The 18,947-nt window shown below is 39.3% G+C and overlaps 2 protein-coding genes across 2 annotated transcripts; both read left to right on the top strand.

Annotated features, from left to right (window-relative positions):
• Positions 1-1,025: 1,025 nt before the first annotated feature.
• On the top strand, positions 1,026-9,824 carry LOC126787434 (uncharacterized). The gene is made up of 2 exons (XM_050513321.1): positions 1,026-3,420; positions 7,168-9,824. The coding sequence occupies exons 1-2, from the start codon at positions 1,222-1,224 to the stop codon at positions 9,718-9,720; spliced, it is 4,752 nt and encodes a 1,583-aa protein (XP_050369278.1). The 5' UTR covers positions 1,026-1,221; the 3' UTR covers positions 9,721-9,824.
• A 5,084-nt stretch (positions 9,825-14,908) lies between these two features.
• LOC126788879 (scarecrow-like protein 33) lies at positions 14,909-18,504 on the top strand. The gene is made up of 2 exons (XM_050514893.1): positions 14,909-17,946; positions 18,028-18,504. Exon 1 carries the CDS (start codon positions 15,413-15,415, stop codon positions 17,855-17,857), a length of 2,445 nt encoding a protein of 814 aa, XP_050370850.1. The 5' UTR covers positions 14,909-15,412; the 3' UTR covers positions 17,858-17,946; positions 18,028-18,504.
• Positions 18,505-18,947: the final 443 nt, after the last annotated feature.

Here is an 18,947-nt window from a genome sequence, read left to right on the forward strand (position 1 = left end):
GCTGTAATTCTGACGATTAGTATAGCAGACCGATATATCTCCCCTTTCCATTCATATATAACTTGGTTTTATTGTAGTAGTAGTGTGAGGGAAGTTTCTTTCATTATAGTGTGCGGAAGATTATCTGGATTTTGAAAAACCAAGGTGTAGGTGATCAGAAAGTCTTGTGAGGTGTGAGGGAACTGTGTATAGTAGACTTCTTCATTTCATTTCCAATTTTAATTTATGATTCTGTTCTGGTATATTGTGATATCTGCAGAGTGATTACTGGTTTCGGTAAACATCTGGAATGATTACTATTCCACAATGCATGAATGGCCGCCATCTTTCTTCAAGTTTGCTTCTAATTCAGTTTCTTGTTGGCTATTATAGTGTTCACCTTTGATAATAGTCTCAATTTTCATTCAAGTGGAAACATATGTGCTTGTTTGACCCATACTTTGATTTAGCATAACTTGCTGTTTCATTGCCGTGAAGCCCCAGGATGGCATATGTACCAGATCTTCTGTTTTCCTGGCATACAAACTCACTGCTGGAAATGATGAGGGCCAAACCACATTGCAGATGATTGCGTTTTGGTGACTTACAGCACTTACATTGCCAAGATTAGCGACCCGATGCTAAAATTTAAATCACTTTACATTGACAACTTGACTCAGTTTATACATTTTTAGGATGATATCTACAACGCCATAAAAAACAATCCCAAACACGATGAGTACTCGAGTATAGTAATAAGAAAATAAGTCCGTGCTAAAATGCAGCCGCCAGTATGTGTTGCAATGTTGAAAATCGTTAAGCTAGATTTCGCATTCCACCCTCATTTTTGGACTGAAACCAAAATCACCAATATTTAGTTTCTGTTTTCTTTGGTGGTGGCGGTTTCAACGGCTGAGATTCCAAAGGGTGTGTTTCTGACGACTTTAAACAAGCAGCTGTCGACATTACTTTAATCATTTGCAAGTTGCAACATGCCCTCACAAGTGACCACACAGCGTGTCCGTGTTTATCTACATCAATTCACACTTGGTCCACGACTCTTCACCACCAAAGTCTTCGCCTGAGCTCTCTCTCTATCTCCTCTGCTGTTAACCCAGACGCCCATATCCATCACTTGGCTCATCTCTCTCTCAGGTAACCACACTCTTCAAACAAACCCAACTAGCATCAATCTGCTCTTAGTTCAATTGGGTTTCCTTCAGTTTTGTGTATTTCATAAGCATGGATCCAAGTTTCTCTCAATTTCCCATTTTTAATGATCAAACCCTTCTGCCTGATATGTTGAATGAGTACCCAAGTGGTGACCCTTTTAAAGATCTTAGCTTTTTGGACCCAAATCCCACTAACTCTGGTCTATCATCAACCTTTAGCCCTGAGGGAGATGATCTTGAGTTTTCTGATGGTGTGCTCAAGTACATAAACCAGGTGCTTATGGAAGAGGACATGGAGTCAAAGCCATGTATGTTCCATGACCCTTTGACCCTTCAAGCAACTGAGGAGTCTCTTTATGAGGTTATTGGAGGAGGGAAGTGCCCAACTCCCCAAGACCAAAGCTTTCAAAACCCTCTTTGTTTTGATCATAATGTACAGAGCCCAGAGGGTGGTTATTCTTCTGGAAGTTTCAGTGATTCTAGCTCTAGTCCTGGCCCTTCAAACGACTCATGCCTGGTCAATCCTCAGTTTGTAGAAACTAGGAGCTCTTTAATGCAGAACCCTATCCCTGAAAACTTTGTTTTCCAGTCCCCTCCCAGGGCTACCACTCGGTCGTCGTCAAATAGGTCTGGAAAAGGGAATGGGAATGTGATGGTGGGTTCTTATAGGAGTGAGCTTATGGTTTCTGATGCAGTCTATAAGAATGATTTGTTATTACAATTTAATCGAGGGGCAGAGGAGGGTAGTAAGTTTCTTCCTAAAGGTCAAATGATTAGTGCGGAGGGCAACAGGACATATGTTGCGAAGGATAGCAATGCAGGAAATGTGGTCATCTCGACGCAGAATGGGAGTGAGCATTCTTGTGTTGGGTCAAGAGGAAAAAAGTATCATCGAAGGGAAGATACAGATTTGGAGGAGGGAAGGAGTAACAAGCAGTCAGCGGTTTATATGGACGATGAGGAGGGTGAGCTGTCTGATATTTTTGACAAGGTGTTGCTCTGTAAGCCTGTGGAGAGTAATGATGATCAAGTCAGTCAGAGTGGAGCAAACAATGTCCTGCAGCAGGATCTGCAGTCTGTTGAAAATGATAATGGAAAGGTTCACGACAAGGGTCAACGCAGCACGAAGAAAGTTATAGATTTGAGGGCTCTTCTTATTTTATGTGCACAAGCAGTTTCTGTTGACGATCGAGATAGTGCTACTGAGCTACTAAGGCAGATTATGCAGCACTCTTCTCCATTTGGTGATTCTGCTCAGAGGTTGGCTCATTGCTTTGCAAATGCTCTTGAAGCACGGTTGGCTGGCACTGGAACTCAGTTATATACTGCTTTATCTTCCAAACGAATGTCAGCTGCTGATATGCTGAAGTTTTACCAAGCATATATTGCAGCCTGCCCATTCATGAAGATGGCAATGATCTTTGCAAACCATAATATTTTAAAAGCAGCTGAGAAAGCAGACACACTTCATATAATAGATTTTGGCATCCTTTATGGTTTTCAATGGCCTGCTCTCATTCATTGCCTCTCAAGAAGACCTGGTGGTCCTCCCAATTTACGCATTACAGGAGTGGAGCTTCCCTTAAGTGGTTTTCGACCAGAAGAAAGGGTCCAAGAGACAGGGCATCGCTTGGCAAGGTATTGCAAGCGATTTAATGTTCCTTTTGAGTACTATGCCATAGCCAAAAAGTGGGAAACTGTCCAATTTGATGACCTCAAAGTTCAAAGAAATGAAGTGCTAGCTGTTAATTGTCTGTGCCGATTCAAGAATCTTCTTGATGAGACAGTTTTGGTAACCAGTCCAAGGGATACTGTTCTACGTTTAATTAGGAAGTTGAATCCTGATGTCTTTGTCCAGTGTGTTGTAAATGGATCCTATCATGCACCCTTCTTTGTTTCACGCTTCCGAGAGGCACTATTCCACTTCTCTGCATTGTTTGATATGTTTGATACCAATTTGCCTCGTGAAGATCCCATGAGAATGGGATTTGAGAAAGAGTTTATCGGACGTGAAGTTTTGAATATAGTAGCATGTGAGGGCTCTGAAAGAACCGTGAGGCCAGAAACATATAAGCAGTGGCAGGTAAGGAACTTGAGGGCTGGGTTCAGGCAGCTGCCTTTGGACCGTGAAGTCATGAACAAAATAAAGGAAAAGATGAAAATGGGGTACAACCCTGAATTTGTGGTTGATGAAAATGGCCGCTGGATGCTGCAGGGATGGAAGGGCAGAATTATGTTTGCTTCTACCTGTTGGGCACCGTCTAGGACTTGAAATGCATGATTGTTAGATTTGACTGTCATAACTTGTCAAATACAACCTAATATCAACCTGACTGAAGGTAGAAATCTTAGTGTACAGGAACTGTAGTTAAGTTATGGAAATAGTGTGGCCTGGCTTTAGCAGTTGTTATTTTTCTTTCACTGCCTCCAGGTTTGGCAATTTGGAAGAGCAGCAACTGTTGTACTTGTATGTGCTTGTTTTCTCTTTCCCTTTTTCATTGGGCTAATTGTTGTAGTTGTATTTCAATATACAAGTAATATAAGTATATTACAGTTACTACCACCTCACTGTAGCTTGCTGTATTTTTGATGCTGATTTGTTAACATATAGTTTGGGGTGTCGATCCACCTCACTATATTTTCTTGATCAGATGCCCGTATGTACTTCTATGCCCATTTGATGTCGTCTCAGGTTTTTGCAATACTTGTCCAACCCATGAAAGATGTAAAGAAACAAGAGGAAGACAAAAACTATGGAAGAACAAGTACAGAATGATCGGCAGTATTCATTGAATCATCAGCTCCATTTCCTTCTGGTACATATCCAGACTACTGATGAATACAGCCGTTTGAACTTTTAAAGAGAGTGACTGATATAGATACAGAACAGTGCAGCGAAGGATGTCATATACATCTGACTAATCTGAGATCCGAAAACGTGTAAAATTTTATAGCCTAATGTGACTGAGTACTTGGCAAAGGTGTCCTCATCAGCCACATCAGTCATCACAATAGTATTATAACATACCATTTCTAAGATAGAATATATTGATTTGATAGAACAGTCACAAAACTGATACTACAGGTGATCTCATCGATAAACTCTGACGCAACTCGATGATGGCTGTGAATCTATGATGCCATAGATTGTCTCATCCTCTCTAATGCATCTAAATGTATGCATGGAGAGTGTGTGGTAACATTTTTTTGATGTTATTGGTGAGCTAAATTTGAATCTTCAAGTTTACAATAGTCTGTAAGCTGAAGGGCATTAGAACATCAATTGGAAAGTGTCTTCGTAAGCTATTGCTTTTTTTTTCTTTTTTCTTGGGTCAAGTATATATAATTGCTCTTTCTTCAAGCTTTTGGAAATTGTGGTCAACTAAGTTATGTAATGTGACAGACAGACTCGTCCACTATCAATTGTGGAGATTTTTCACCACCGGCGTTGCAGCAAAAGCTCTTTTATGGTGTTCAATGCATCTGTCATCATCGACTCAAGGCCTACCAGCATTTACATGTACATTTTTGAAACGAGTGATCATAGTTCTTGGTTGCTTTCTGAATGGAAGGATAGATGGTCTTTTGCCAAAGAAAAGGTGATAGAGTGCGTGTGGAACAACCTGTGATTGAATATGAGAGACTGAAAGCTACATAGAACTAGACAAGAAAGTCCAGCTGAAGGTCCACAAATGAGTAATCTCTTCTCTTATCTCCCAAGGCAAACACTTGAAAAATGAAATATGACAAGAAACACACCGTTCCAATAACGTTCGATTCCATGTTTCTAAATACTAAACAAATCCAACATTTTTCTATTAAATTTTGTGATACATTAAAATAGTGACCGAGTAATCTATCATTCCGAAGCGAGGAGCAATATATATATCATCTGTCTTTAAGAGATATTTTCTACAAGATGCGGTCCGAACCAAGGATATCATTGTACCACTTGTAGCATACCACCTACCTTATTAGAATCTACTATCGGTTGGGGAGATTTTTATTGTCCATCACATTTTTATCTACTAATTGAATATCTATAAGAATGGCCAAATCCTATAAGTAAGATCACGGTGCTCGAAATATTTCTTCTCATTTGAATAAAACTGATGATGATCTCATATTCTTGAGGCCAAAGAAACAAACACATTAGAGATCATCAGATTACCATGTCTTTAACGTAAAACACCTGTTTTGGTCTGTTAAAAACTTTAAATAACTAGGGCATCCCGAATCCCTCATTAAGTTAACAATTAGTATGATCATTTCAGACCCCAGTGTGTTTATATATACTATTTAGCTCTTAATTTCTAACCTGATTATCACACATGTTCTTTGACTTATTTACAGTACTAATCATGGTGTGTAAGGGGTTTAAAACAATGGATTAGTTAACAATGACCCGAGATTAAGACAAGAAGAACCATTCTTGGTGCTAACGAATACCAAATGGACTCGTAGCATTCGTGTTTGATCGATAGTCTTTCAATGTAGACTTGTAGAGGCTTGTTGGCTTGGTGCTGAAGCAATCAACAGCAACCGGTGGCTCTGATTCTTATCGTTAGTTTCAGCTGGTTTGACTGTGTCAAACGAATGCAGAGTCAAATCTCAACTGTTCAGAGCCTCAGGTGGCAGGGCCTCATTTGCCTTCCTTCGACGAGAGATTCCACGACGTTTTTGATTTCCACTATTTGCACCGAAGTGTTGGATGCGCTATTGTCATTATTAGAGCTTGAACGCTCTAACAATTTCTGCTATAAAACTGGTTTCAGCAAAACTAGCTTCACTCTGTAAGGGAAGCATTTTGACATCTGAGTACAGTGTGATCTCGATTGAAAAATAAAATCATTAGTATTACTGTATTAGTTGCAAACACGATCACTCTTTGAATTTTAAGAGTCCATGAAAAATAAAATCATCATTTCCTTCTATCAACCTATAATGGTTTACAAGAGATCAAATTAATCCCTGTTTTCTATTATAGTGTTTTAATTTTTCATACTATAACCTTTTTTTTTATTACAAAAAGTTTTGGTAAGAGCTTGGTTACGCTATAACACCATCGTCAGAGCATACACACAACCTCAATTCTAAAAGACTTACGACGGACATGTACATGTCACACAACCCTAGATATAGATTTCTGCAGGAGAATTTACAAATCACAAACTAATGAGACCTGCTGGCAGCGGAGATCAAACCTACTTGGGTCATAACCTCAAGTCCACCCTTACCGATCGGGCCAAAGCTCATTGGCATAATATAACTTTGTTTTCCACAAAGAAGCCACAACCATATTATTTTACTAAATATTTTGATGGAGTGTTGTATATCAATATCTTTACTGCTATAAAGACATCAATAAGAACACTTCTTTTGCCAAAATTGAGTGATCCAAACTGAAGGAAAGATTTGATTAATATTTTTCTTTTGAAAGAAATGGACTAAAATTTCATGAGACATCGCTTCTCATTATTTCTTTTGTATAATTGTTCATCTGAGAGGGAGCCCAAAACTGTGCATGAACTGATGAAAGACAAGACACTTGCTGACCCAGTAGAGATGTACCATATGTCAAATGGATGACTCAGAACATCTTCCTTGACTACTCGAATACCCGAGTTCCCAGAACCTTCATCACATTGGTCTCTCTGTCGCTCACGGCCTCGCCTTGTTTATAAATAGCACTACCACAACGAGTTGGGTTTGGAACTCCATTAATTTATGACCCTTTTCGTCCCCAAATCTCAAAGCTTTTCTTCCAGGTACGCCTGTCCTTCAGCTTCTCTGTCTTTCTCCTCCAGTAAAGAATCTTTCTTTACTTCAAGATTGAATCTTGGACTTAAGCCCTCTTTCTCCTCGTGAGTACTTTGATGTGTTCTTCAGCTTTCATATTGATTTCAGTGTTGATTGGTATGGAAAAGTTTATTCCTTTAACCCCATCATCCCATGGTGGGGGTTGTTCTAATTCTGTGTATTAGTTTTCAGTTTTCTTAAGTTTCACCACCTTTAGGATTTTGGGGGTTTTGAGTTAAACTCGAGAATTCAATTGTTTGTGAATATGGATCCAACTTACCCTGGAACCCCTGATTTCATGAAAGACATTGATTTTGAGTCCATGTTACCCAGTCCATCTCAATTCCCAGGAACCCCAAATCAATACCAATTTAACCAGCTCTCTCCAGATTTTGAGTTTCTGAGCAATCAGTTTTCAATTCCATCTGAGCCAGAATCCGGTGGTCATGTTCCTCCAGTTAGTTTTAGCTCAGAGGGAGAGTCAGTTCTTCCTAATGGAGGTTCATCTTCTGTTCCTACAACTGTGAGCCCTGTAATGGACTCTCTTTCCTATGATGATGATGAAGACTTCTCCGAATCTGTTTTCAAGTTTGTAAACCAGATGCTTATGGAGGAGGAGGAGGAGGAGAACATAGAGCCAGAGCAGAAGCCAATCGTGTCATATGATCCATTGGGACTTCGTGTCACCGAGAGATCGTTCTATGATGTTCTTGGTCAGCAGTATTCCTTCTCACCTGATCAGCGACGCCAACAACCACAGCAATCAGTTAAAGTTGATCAACCCAATCGGCAACTGCTATATGATGATTCAAAAGTTGAGAGCCCTGATAGTTGGTTTTCTGGAAATAGTAGTGATTGCAATGCTAGTAGTAGTCCTAGTACTAACACTAGCAACTCAGTTGATTTTCAATCGCTCAGTGATTCTGGAGAGCAGAAGCTATCTGTTTTGCAAACCTCTATCCCCACAGACAGTGTTTACCAGTTTAGTTCTCATTCGAATTCGCAGCTGTCTGTTCCTCTGACAAATAGCCTGTCTAGCTTTGGTGATGGGATGTCGGAATCCTCTGTAAATCAGTTTCTTGCTCAGAATATATATACAGATAGTGAGTCTGTGTTACAGTTTCAGAGAGGGTTAGAGGAAGCTAGCAAGTTCCTTCCGAAAGTTAGTCCGTTGGTTATTGATTTGGAAAGCAGCAGAGTGTCTCCAGAAGTGAAAGTACATGCTCCAACTGTCATCATTAAGAAGGGAAGGAGTGAGACGAAAGACTCACCTAGTAGGCAGAGGGGAAGGAGGAACTCGCTAAATGGCTCAGCCTCAACGGAAAGAAAGAAGTCACCCAATGGGTCAAGGAGAAGGAAGAATCACGAGCGAAATGATGTGGATTCTGAAGAAGGGAGGAGTAGCAAGCAGTCTGCAGTTTATGAGATGGAGGAGGCGGATGAGTTATCTGAATTTTTTGACAGGGTCTTGCTTTTTACCGATGATTGGGCAAAAACTGCTTTATTCTGCGACAATGTAGATGTGCAGAATGAAGCAAGCAAAAATTTACAGCCAAATGGACAGCTACTGACTTCAAATGCTGAAGGTGTGAAGGCTCGTGGTAACAAACAAGGCAAGAAGAAGGAAACTGTGGATTTGAGGAGTCTTTTGTTGCTGTGTGCACAAGCTGTGTCTACCAATGATTTTAGGACCTCTACTGAACTACTAAAGCAAATTAGGCAGAATTCTTCTCCTTTTGGCGATGGATTTCAGAGGTTGGCTCATTGCTTTGCAAATGGCCTTGAAGCACGAATGGCTGGTGCTGGCACAAAAACGCAGGTGGATTATATTTCCATTGCTTCCAAAGGAAAGGCTGTTGATAAGTTGAAAGAATACCACATTCATCTTTCAGCTTCCCCTTTTAAGAAAATGGCAATATTCTTTAAGAACAAGATGATTTATAAGGTGGCTGAGAAAGCAGCTACCCTCCATATTGTAGATTTTGGTATAATGTATGGTTTTCAGTGGCCAATCCTTATCCACAAGCTTTCTAAGAGACCTGGTGGACCTCCCAAGCTACGAATTACAGGGATAGAGGTTCCCCAACGTGGATTTCGCCCAGCAGAGTGGATTGAAGAGACTGGACGACGCTTGGCAAGATATTGTGAGCGCTTTAAGGTTCCTTTTGAGTTCAATGCTATTGCTTCACAAAATTGGGAATCCATCAAAGTAGAGGACCTCAAGGTCGAGAGGAATGAGGTGCTGGCTGTGAATTGTATGTTACGGTTCAAGAACCTACTGGATGAGACAGTTGAAGTGGATTGTCCAAGAGATTCTGTTCTAAAGCTAATCAGGAGTTTGAAACCAGATATTTTTGTTCATACTATCATTAATGGTGCATACAATGCCCCTTTCTTTGTCACTCGATTTCGTGAGGCTCTATTCCACTTCTCTGCCATGTTTGATGCGTTTGATGCTACTATGCCTCGTGACAGTCCAGAGAGGTTGAGGGGTGAAACATTGTTCTATGGCGTGGAGGCGATGAATGTGATAGCATGCGAGGGGACAGAGAGGGTTGAGAGGGCCGAGACATACAAACAATGGCAGGTACGTTGTCAAAGAGCTGGTTTGAAGGTGTTGCCATTGGACCAAGAGCTACTGAAGGCGTTTAGGGATAGGGTGAAGGAAGTGTACCACAAAGATTTCGCAATTGATCAAGATTGTGATTGGATGCTTCAAGGATGGAGGGGGCGAACAGTCTATGCTTCTTCTTGTTGGGTGCCTGCTTAGGAGTCTAGCAAAGCATTTTCTTTCTTTGTTGTATTTTTTTTTTTTTGACGTTCTGCATGTATAGAGGAATGCTATTTTATAGTTAAAGTGGAGAAATTCTAATACGAATTGACATCTGGCCAGTTTAGAAATGCATACAATTATATTATACAGTATCCTAAAAAGATCATGGTGTTCATAATCTTCCCTCCTTATTTGAATAATTTGATCTGTTGGGTCCGCAGCTTTGATTTCACATTCTTGAGTCCTAAGACACATTAGAGATCATCAGATTCCCATTTCTTAAAGTTTAAAAAATGCACAAAAATAATATCAATACATCTGTTTTCTTCTGAGATTGAATAATGAATCATTAGGACAGCCCTCATTATATTAGTGAAAGGAAGTATGATCGGTTCAGACCACTGTGTTTAGTATTATTACCCAGCTTCAATATTCAAACCTGATTAGTGATTACCGCACATGCTCTCTAACTCTCTGACTCTGTCAATTTTATGTTATATACAGTATTAATCATAGTCTGAAAGGGGATTAAACCATGGAATGATGGATTAGTTAACAATAACCTGAGATTAATACTAGAAGATCGAATCTTGTTCTTCAAGAATATCAAATGGACTCGTAATTGATATTGTTAGTCAGTCTTCCACATATCGAGGCTTTTCTGGCTTGGTCATTAAGCTACAAGAGAAACATGAATCTTATTTCTTTTATGCTTCAGCCTTCAGCAGGTTTGACTGTGTCAAATGGTAGGAGAGTCTGACCTCAACTCTTCATACCCTCATGTGGCACGATTGTCTTTTTCATCGAAGAGAATTAGTTTTTCATTTCCTACATTGCATAAATTATCATAATAATTGATCGACTGTGGAAGTGTGTGGTTGGCTACCATGGTTTAGTATAGGGTTTCGGTACTCCTAATTAACTAGTTGTTTATAGTTCTTGATTATATACGTCAAAAATACAATGACAAGATTTGGGTAAGCAACCAATACGCAATATAGTAGTGTATAGTCGTAGGCCTCATCATTTAGCCCGCGGAGGCCCGCAAGCCCAACGGGCTTTTACCCGGACCGGCCCGCGAGAAAGCCCGCCAAAGCCCGCTTCGGTGGGTAGAGGGCCGGGCTTAAATTAGAGGTGTGAAACCCGGCCCGGCCCGTCAAAAGTCCGCAAACCCCGCCCGTAAAAGCCCGCCAAATAATAAAATATTATACATACGTATTTTATTAGGTTTAGAATAAAACTATTGCATTATTAAGCAACTATATTAAGGAAACTTCTTGGGATCGATCGACACCAATAGATATGATTGGTATATATATTTAGTGACCCTGTAAAAATTTCATCCAATTCGGAACTCGTTTGACCGTCGGAATTTCCGGTAAACCGAAAACAACACTAATATGTTATAAGGGAAAACCCATTACAAAAATGCGAACACCAAAAATCGTTTGCATATATGAAATCACCTAATTTTTGTCACCGATTCTGTGTGGTCACACCAATAAAACCAATTTGGCAAAGCCCCGATCAATGAGGATTTTAATATGTCAAAACGCCTTTTTTGTTGTTGACCGTAGGTACGAACGGTCAAACAATATCCAAAACGGACGAAATTTTTACGGGTTCCCTAAATATATATACCGATCACATCTACTGGTGTCGATCAACCATATTTCGAACTAGAGTTATTGATCGCCGAAGTGTCCACTAATGTATTATAACCTTTATATTAGGTTTATATTAAAACTAACGCATTATGAAGCGACTATATGAAAGAAACTTTTCGGGATCAATCGACACCATCCGATGTGATTAATATATATATTTAATGATTATTTTAAAATTTCATCCAATTCGGATCTCGTTTAACCTTCGAAATTTCCGTTAAACAAAAAACAACACTAATATGCCTTAAGGGGGGACCAATTACCAAGATGCAAATGTGGAAATTTGTTTATATATTTGAAATCACCTAATTTTTGTTACCTATTGTGCGCGGTCGAACTGCAGAAATCTATTTGGCAAAGCCCTGGTCAATGAGGTTTAAATATGTCAAAACGCATCTTTTTTAGTTGACCGTTGGTACGAACGGTCAAACCACGTCCAAAACGGACAAAATTTTTACGGGTTTCCTAAATATATATACTGATCACATCTACTGGTGTCGATCAACCATATTTTGAATTTGAGTTGTGGATCGCCGAAGTGTCCACTAATGTATTATAACCTTATATTAGGTTTATAATAAAACTATCACATTATGAAGCCACTATATGAAGAAAACTTCTCGGAATCGATCGACACCATCCAATGTGATCAATATATATATTTAATGATCATTTTTAAATTTCATCCAATTCGGACCTCGTTTAACCGTCGAAATTTCCGGTAAACCAAAAACACTAATATGCCCTAAGGGGGGACCAATTACCAAGATGCGAATGTGGAAATTTGCTTACATATTTGAAATCACTTAATTTTTGTTACCTATCGTGCGTGGTCGAACTGAAAAAATCTATTTGGCAAAGCCTCGGTCAATGAGGTTTAAATACGTCAAAACACTTCTTTTTTAGTTGACCGTTGGTACGAACGGTCAAACCATTTCCAAAACAGACGAAAATTTTACGGTTTCCCTAAATATATATACCGATCACATCTACTGGTGTCGATCGACCATATTTTGAATTTGAGTTGTCGATCGCCGAAGTGTCCATTAATGTATTATAATCTTATATTAGGTTTATAATAAAACTATCACATTATGAAGCAACTATATGAAGAAAACTTCTCGGAATCGATCGACACCATACGATGTGATCAATATATATATTTAATGATCATTTTAAAATTTCATCCAATTCGGAACTCGTTTAACCGTCGAAATTTCCGATAAACCAAAAACAACACTAATATGCCCTAAGGGGGACCAATTACCAAGATGCGAATGTGGAAATTTGTTTACATATTTGAAATCACTTAATTTTTTTACCTATCGTGTGCGGTCGAACTGAAGAAATCTATTTGGCAAAGCCCCGGTCAATGAGGTTTAAATATGTCAAAACTCATCTTTTTTAGTTGACCGTTGGTACGAACGGTCAAACCATGTCTAAAACGGACGAAATTTTTACGGGTTCCTTAAATATATATACCGATCACATCTACTGGTGTCGATCGACCATATTTTGAATTTGAGTTGTCGATCGCCGAAGTGTCCACTAATGTATTATAACCTTATATTAGGTTTATAATAAAACTATCACATTATGAAGCGATTATTTGAAAGAAACTTCTCGGAATCGATCGACACTATCCGATGTGATCAATATATATATTTAATGATCATTTTAAAATTTCATCCAATTCGGACTTCGTAAACCGTCGGAATTTCCATTAAACCAAAAACAACACTAATATGCCATAAGGGGGGACCAATTAACAAGATGCGAATGTGGAAATTTGTTTACGTATTTGAAATCACCTAATTTTCGTTACCTATCGTGCGCGGTCGAACTGAAGAAATCTATATGGCAAAGCCCCGGTCAATGAGGTTTAAATATGTCAAAACGCCTCTTTTTTAGTTGACCGTTAGTACGAACGGTCAAACCATGTCCAAAACGGACGCAATTTTTACTGGTTTCCTAAATATATATACCGATCACATCTACTGGTGTCGATCGACCATATTTTGAATTTGAGTTGTCGATCGGCGAAGTGTCCACTAATGTATTATAACCTTATATTAGGTTTATAATAAAACTATCACATTATGAAGTGACTATATGAAGGAAACTTCTCGGAATCGATCGACACCATCCGATGTGATCAATATATATATTAAATGATCATTTTAAAATTTCATCCAATTCGGACCTTGTTTAACCGTCGAAAATTTCGGTAAACCAAAAACAACACTAATATGCCCTAAGAGGGGACCAATTAACAAGATGCGAATGTGGAAATTTGTTTACATATTTGAAATCACCTAATTTTTGTTACTTATCGTGCGCGGTCGAATTGAAGAAATCTATTTGGCAAAGTCCCGGTCAATGAGATTTTATTATGTGAAAACGCCTCTTTTTTTTGTTGACTGAAATTTCCGACAGTTAAACGAGGTCCGAATTTGATGAAATTTTTACACAGCCCCTAAATATATATATCGATCACATCTATTGGTGTTGATCGACAATATTTCGAAACTAGAATTTATTTGTGACTTTTGTTTTAGAATGTTTTCTAATAATTTTTTTATTGTTTCAAACCCTTAAATTAGAGTATTATATTGTTTTTCTAATACAAGCCCGTAAGGCCCGGCCCGCAAAAGCCCGCAAGGCCCGCCTTAGGTGGGCGGGCTTGGATCTTCGTATTTTTGAAAATACCCGGCCCGGCTCGGCCCGCCATTTATTTAAATTTATTAAGGTCCGGCCCGTTGACGAGCCCTATACAGTCGTACAGATTAGAAGAGTTTGGTGGATATCATAGACTTGAAAATGTAAGCGATAAAATTTGCGTCAATATGGTTTTTTAATTTATTATTTTAGAATTTTTTTTCTATTGTTGATGAGTCGTCTCTTCCGAAGTTTAAAAATCTGAAATGACAAAAGAAATTACTTAATCACTTTAACGGAATGATCTCATAAGAGAAATTGAATAAGGAGTATAAATCTCAACTCTTGAGGAATATCTCATCAAGCGATGCCCTCGAGGAATATTGGATCATAGGGAGACCACTGACTAACGAGGAGTAATTCCGTAAGGGGAACTCTGGATGAAGAGACAAATATGAATGAAGAGAAATCCCCTCAAGGTCAAGTCTTAAGATTTGGTGTGGGGATATCTAGATGAGAAGTAATCTCATCGAGACGAATCCAAGCGAATATAATTCTCCTCAAGGATCAAGTCACTTACAAGTCCGTATTTTCAAAAAAAAAAAGTCACTTACAAGATAACATTTGCTTTCCCAAAAAACATGATTTCGTCAACATTTTTACCCCAAGAGGTTAGAATGGCTCGATAAGATTAAGGTACAATGAGGCCAAATTGTATTTCACAAATTTTAGTCACATTCTTGTCACAAAATACAAGAATGGAAGCCAAAACCAAATCCGAGGCAGTAGAATCAAACCTTTGTATTACCAGATCAGACCCATCGAAATCTACATGAAAGACTCAGTCTGGTTGTACCATTCTCAAAATGGATGATTCCCTCCACCGCTTCCTAGGCTGACACATAATCCTCTTCAATTTCCATTTTTTGTGGGCAAATACCTGAACTTCCAAGAAGCTTCCCCACATGAGTTCGCTGTCTCTTCCTCTGCTTATTATATATACTAGTTCCGCACTGAGCGCTGGGTTTGTTGCTCCTCCAGTTCATGTCCCTTTTCCTTCTCAAATCTCATAGCTTTTCTTCCAGGTACGCCAGCACCCCTTCAGCTTTTTCTGTCTTTCTCTTCTGTAAAGGCTCGTTCTTTGCTTAAAAATCGAGCCTTGTACTTGGCCCCTCTACTTCTAGTCATAGTTTGATGAATTCTTGATGTTATTCAACTTGGGTTTTTGATTTAGTTTCGATGCGTATTGAAAAGTTTCTGTCTTTAGGATTTTGTCTGCTAGATTAGATTTCTTGGGTTTAGTCACTTTTAGGAGTTTAATGGTTTAGGGTTTTACCCAGAATTCAATCTCATTGTTTGTGACCATGGATCCAACTTACAATGGACTCCCTGATTTCATGAATGACATTGACTTCGATCCCATGTTACCCAATTCATCACAAATCCCAGAAACCCCAAATCAGTACCAACTCAACCAGCTCTCTCCAGATTTCAATTTCTTGAGCAATCAGTTTTCAATTCCATCGAAGCCGGAATCCGGTAACCTTGTTCCTCCACTTAGTGTTAGCACAGAGGGAGAGTCGTATTATGCTAATGGAGGTTCATTCTCTGCTCCTACAAATGTGAGCCCTGGAGTGGACTCTCCTTCCTCTGATGATGTGGACTTCTCTGAAACTGTTTTCAAGTATGTAAACCAGATGCTTATGGAGGAGAACATGGAGCAAAAGCCAATCATGTTCTATGATCCATTGAGTCTTCGTGTCACCGAGGAATCTTTCTATGATGTTCTTGGTCAACAGTATCCATTCTCACCAAATCAGCAACCGCAGCAACCAGTTAATGTTGATCAGAAAGTTGAGAGCCCTGATGATTATCTTTCTGTAAACAGTAATGAGTTCAATGCTAGTAGTACTAGTCCTAGTACTGGCACTACCAACTCGGCTGAATCTCAATCAATTGGTGATTATGGAGAGCCGAAGCCATCTTCATCACAAACCTCTGTTTCTAGTGAGAGTGTTTACCAGTTGAGTTCACATTCCAAGTCCAATTCTCAGTTGTCTCTTCCTATGACAAATAGCCTGTCTAGTTTTGGTGATGGGATGTTGGAATCTTCTGTAAATCAGTTTCTGGCTCAGAATATATTCACAGACAGTGAATCTGTCTTGCAATTTCAGCGAGGGCTAGAGGAAGCTAGTAAGTTCCTTCCCAAAGTTAGTCCATTAGCTATTGATTTGGAAAGCAGCAGAGTGTCTCCAGAAGTGAAAGGAAATGCTCCAACTGTTGTTGTCAAGAAGGAAAAGAGTGAGAAGAAGAACTCACCTAGTAAGCGAAGGGGAAGGAGGAACTCACCGAATGGGTCAACGGAAAGGAAGAAGTCACCTGATGGGTCAAGGGGAAGGAAGAATCATGAGCGAGAAGATGTGGATTCTGAAGGGCGGAGTAGCAAGCAGTCTGCAGTTTATAAGGAGGATGAACTATCCGAGTTGTTTGACAAGGTCTTGCTTTGTACTGATGGTGGTAATCAGTCTTCATGTGGTTCGTGTGGTGAGAGTGTAGAAGTGCAGAATGAAGAAAGCAAAAATTTACAGCCAAATGGACAGCTACTGACATCAAATGCTGAAGGTGGGAAGACTCGTGCTAAGAAGCAAGGCAAGAAGAAGGACACTGTGGATTTAAGGGGTCTCCTAATTCTTTGTGCACAAGCTGTGTCTAGCAATGATTTTAGGACCTCTATGGAGCTACTAAAGCAAATTAGGCAGCATTCTTCTCCCTTTGGTGATGGATCTCAAAGGTTGGCTCATTTCTTTGCAAATGCCCTTGAGGCACGAATGGCTGGTACTGGCACTGGAAGCCAGATTTTTTATACATCCCTTGCTTCCAAGAAGACATCGGCTGTTGAAATTTTAAAATCTTACCAAGTCAGTCTTTCATCTTGCCCTTTTAAAAGAATGTCAATTTTCTTTAAAAACAAGATGATTATAGCAATGGCTGAGAAAGCAGCTACCCTCCATATCGTAGATTTTGGTATCCTATATGGTTTTCAGTGGCCAATCCTTATCCACAAGCTTTCATTGAGACCTGGTGGACCTCCCAAGCTACGAATTACTGGGATAGAGGTTCCCCAACCTGGATTCCGTCCAGCAGAGTGGATTGAAGAGACTGGAAGGCGCTTGGCAAAATATTGTGAGCGCTTTAAGGTTCCTTTTGAGTTCAATGCTATTGCTTCACAAAATTGGGAATCCATTAAAGTAGAGGACCTCAAGGTTGAGAGGAATGAGGTGCTGGCTGTGAATTGTATGTTACGGTTCAAGAACCTACTGGATGAGACAGTTGAAGTGGATTGTCCAAGAGATTCTGTTCTAAAGCTAATCAGGAGTTTGAAACCAGATATTTTTGCTCATACTATCATTAATGGTGCATACAATGCCCCTTTCTTTGTCACTCGATTTCGGGAGGCTCTCTTCCACTTCTCTGCCTTGTATGATGCGTTTGATGTTACTATACCCCATGACAGTCCAGAGAGGTTGATGTTTGAGTCAGAGTTTTATGGCCGGGAGGCCATGAATGTGATAGCATGTGAGGGGATAGATAGGGTTGAGAGGGCTGAGACATACAAGCAGTGGCAGATACGTTGCCAAAGGGCTGGTTTGAAGGTGTTGCCATTGGACCAAGAGCTAGTGAGGGCGTTTAGGGATAAGGTGAAGGCATGGTACCACAAAGATTTCACAATTGATCAAGACTGTGATTGGATGCTTCAGGGTTGGAAGGGCCGACTTGTCTATGCTTCTTCTTGTTGGGTGCCTGCATAATAGTCTCCTGAAGCTTATTTCTTAAACTTTGGTCTTCTTTGAGAACTGAAGAGCAGAACTGAGAAGGATGTTCAGTTACCTATTCAGAGGTATTATTTCCTCCACATTTATTCCTGGTTTTAATCATGCACATATATTTCTTATGTTAGTTAGTGGTTCTGCTTTTATAGATAAAGCTGATCACTGGAAGTGATGAATTTGAGTAATTTGATCGACTCAGCAAGATAAAAATATGCTAACCATATTGATTTCATGCTTTACAAGTAATTGAGGTCAAGTGTGGCAGTAATTCTTGCAGATGAACCATAAGGAGGAGAGATGATACCTTAAACAGTTGCTGCCTGTTTCTTTGTACTCAAATGGATGCGATACTCGGAAGGCTTTTGGGCATCACTCACGACGAATGACCATTGAATTATGGGTTCTGGTATGATGTTGAATAGATATATAGGTGCAGTTAATTATGGACAATAAAGCTGATAGAATAAAGATAGGGATGAAAATGTAAACTTCTGATGTGATGGAAAACTAATGTTACACTAACATTGCCTACTGGCAGGCTTGGTGGCACACTTGTAATCAATTTACATTCCTCGATCCTTGTATTTTCTTTGCCCATTGGTGGAGAGATTTTCCTATTCTGAATCCTTGTATAATCTTTTAGGAACTTGAAATTTGTTAAGAAGAAATGGGACTTTTGATTTAATTTATGGTACATGTTTTTACGTGCCTCATTGATCAGTCACTTGCGTTGTTAAAAGTTTTCTTCATCTTTTTTGTATCTATAGCGTCTGTGTTTAACTCTTTCGTTAATGCATCAAAATGCTCAGAGGACTGCAACATCAAAAACAAGAACTAGTGATGTCAAATTGCATTATGTAGTCCTAATTATATCTTTTCCTGTGGAAGTTGATAGGTCTTTTGATAATTGTTGGACAAGGCATTTTCCACCTATTCATCTAGGTGATTCATGGTTATCACGCTGGATGATAGATAGTGGATACAGTAACTAACATGAATAGTAAAGCCATTTGTCTTTGTATCTTAGAAGGTTTTGTTTTTTAATTTTCTAATATTGGAAGTTGAGTTC

Source organism: Argentina anserina, chromosome 3, assembly GCF_933775445.1.
Source record: "Argentina anserina chromosome 3, drPotAnse1.1, whole genome shotgun sequence".
Taxonomy (NCBI): domain Eukaryota; kingdom Viridiplantae; phylum Streptophyta; class Magnoliopsida; order Rosales; family Rosaceae; genus Argentina; species Argentina anserina.

What these genes read in the sequence shown, in the direction of transcription:
- LOC126787434 (XM_050513321.1), top strand. Translation starts at nt 1,222, where the DNA reads ATGGATCCAAGTTTCTCTCAATTTCCCATTTTTAATGATCAAACCCTT. An exon ending in GTTGGGCACCGTCTAGGACT is followed by an intron (nt 3,421 to 7,167) that starts TGAAATGCATGA and finishes CACCACCTTTAG; the next exon opens with GATTTTGGGGGTTTTGAGTT.
- LOC126788879 (XM_050514893.1), top strand. Translation starts at nt 15,413, where the DNA reads ATGGATCCAACTTACAATGGACTCCCTGATTTCATGAATGACATTGAC.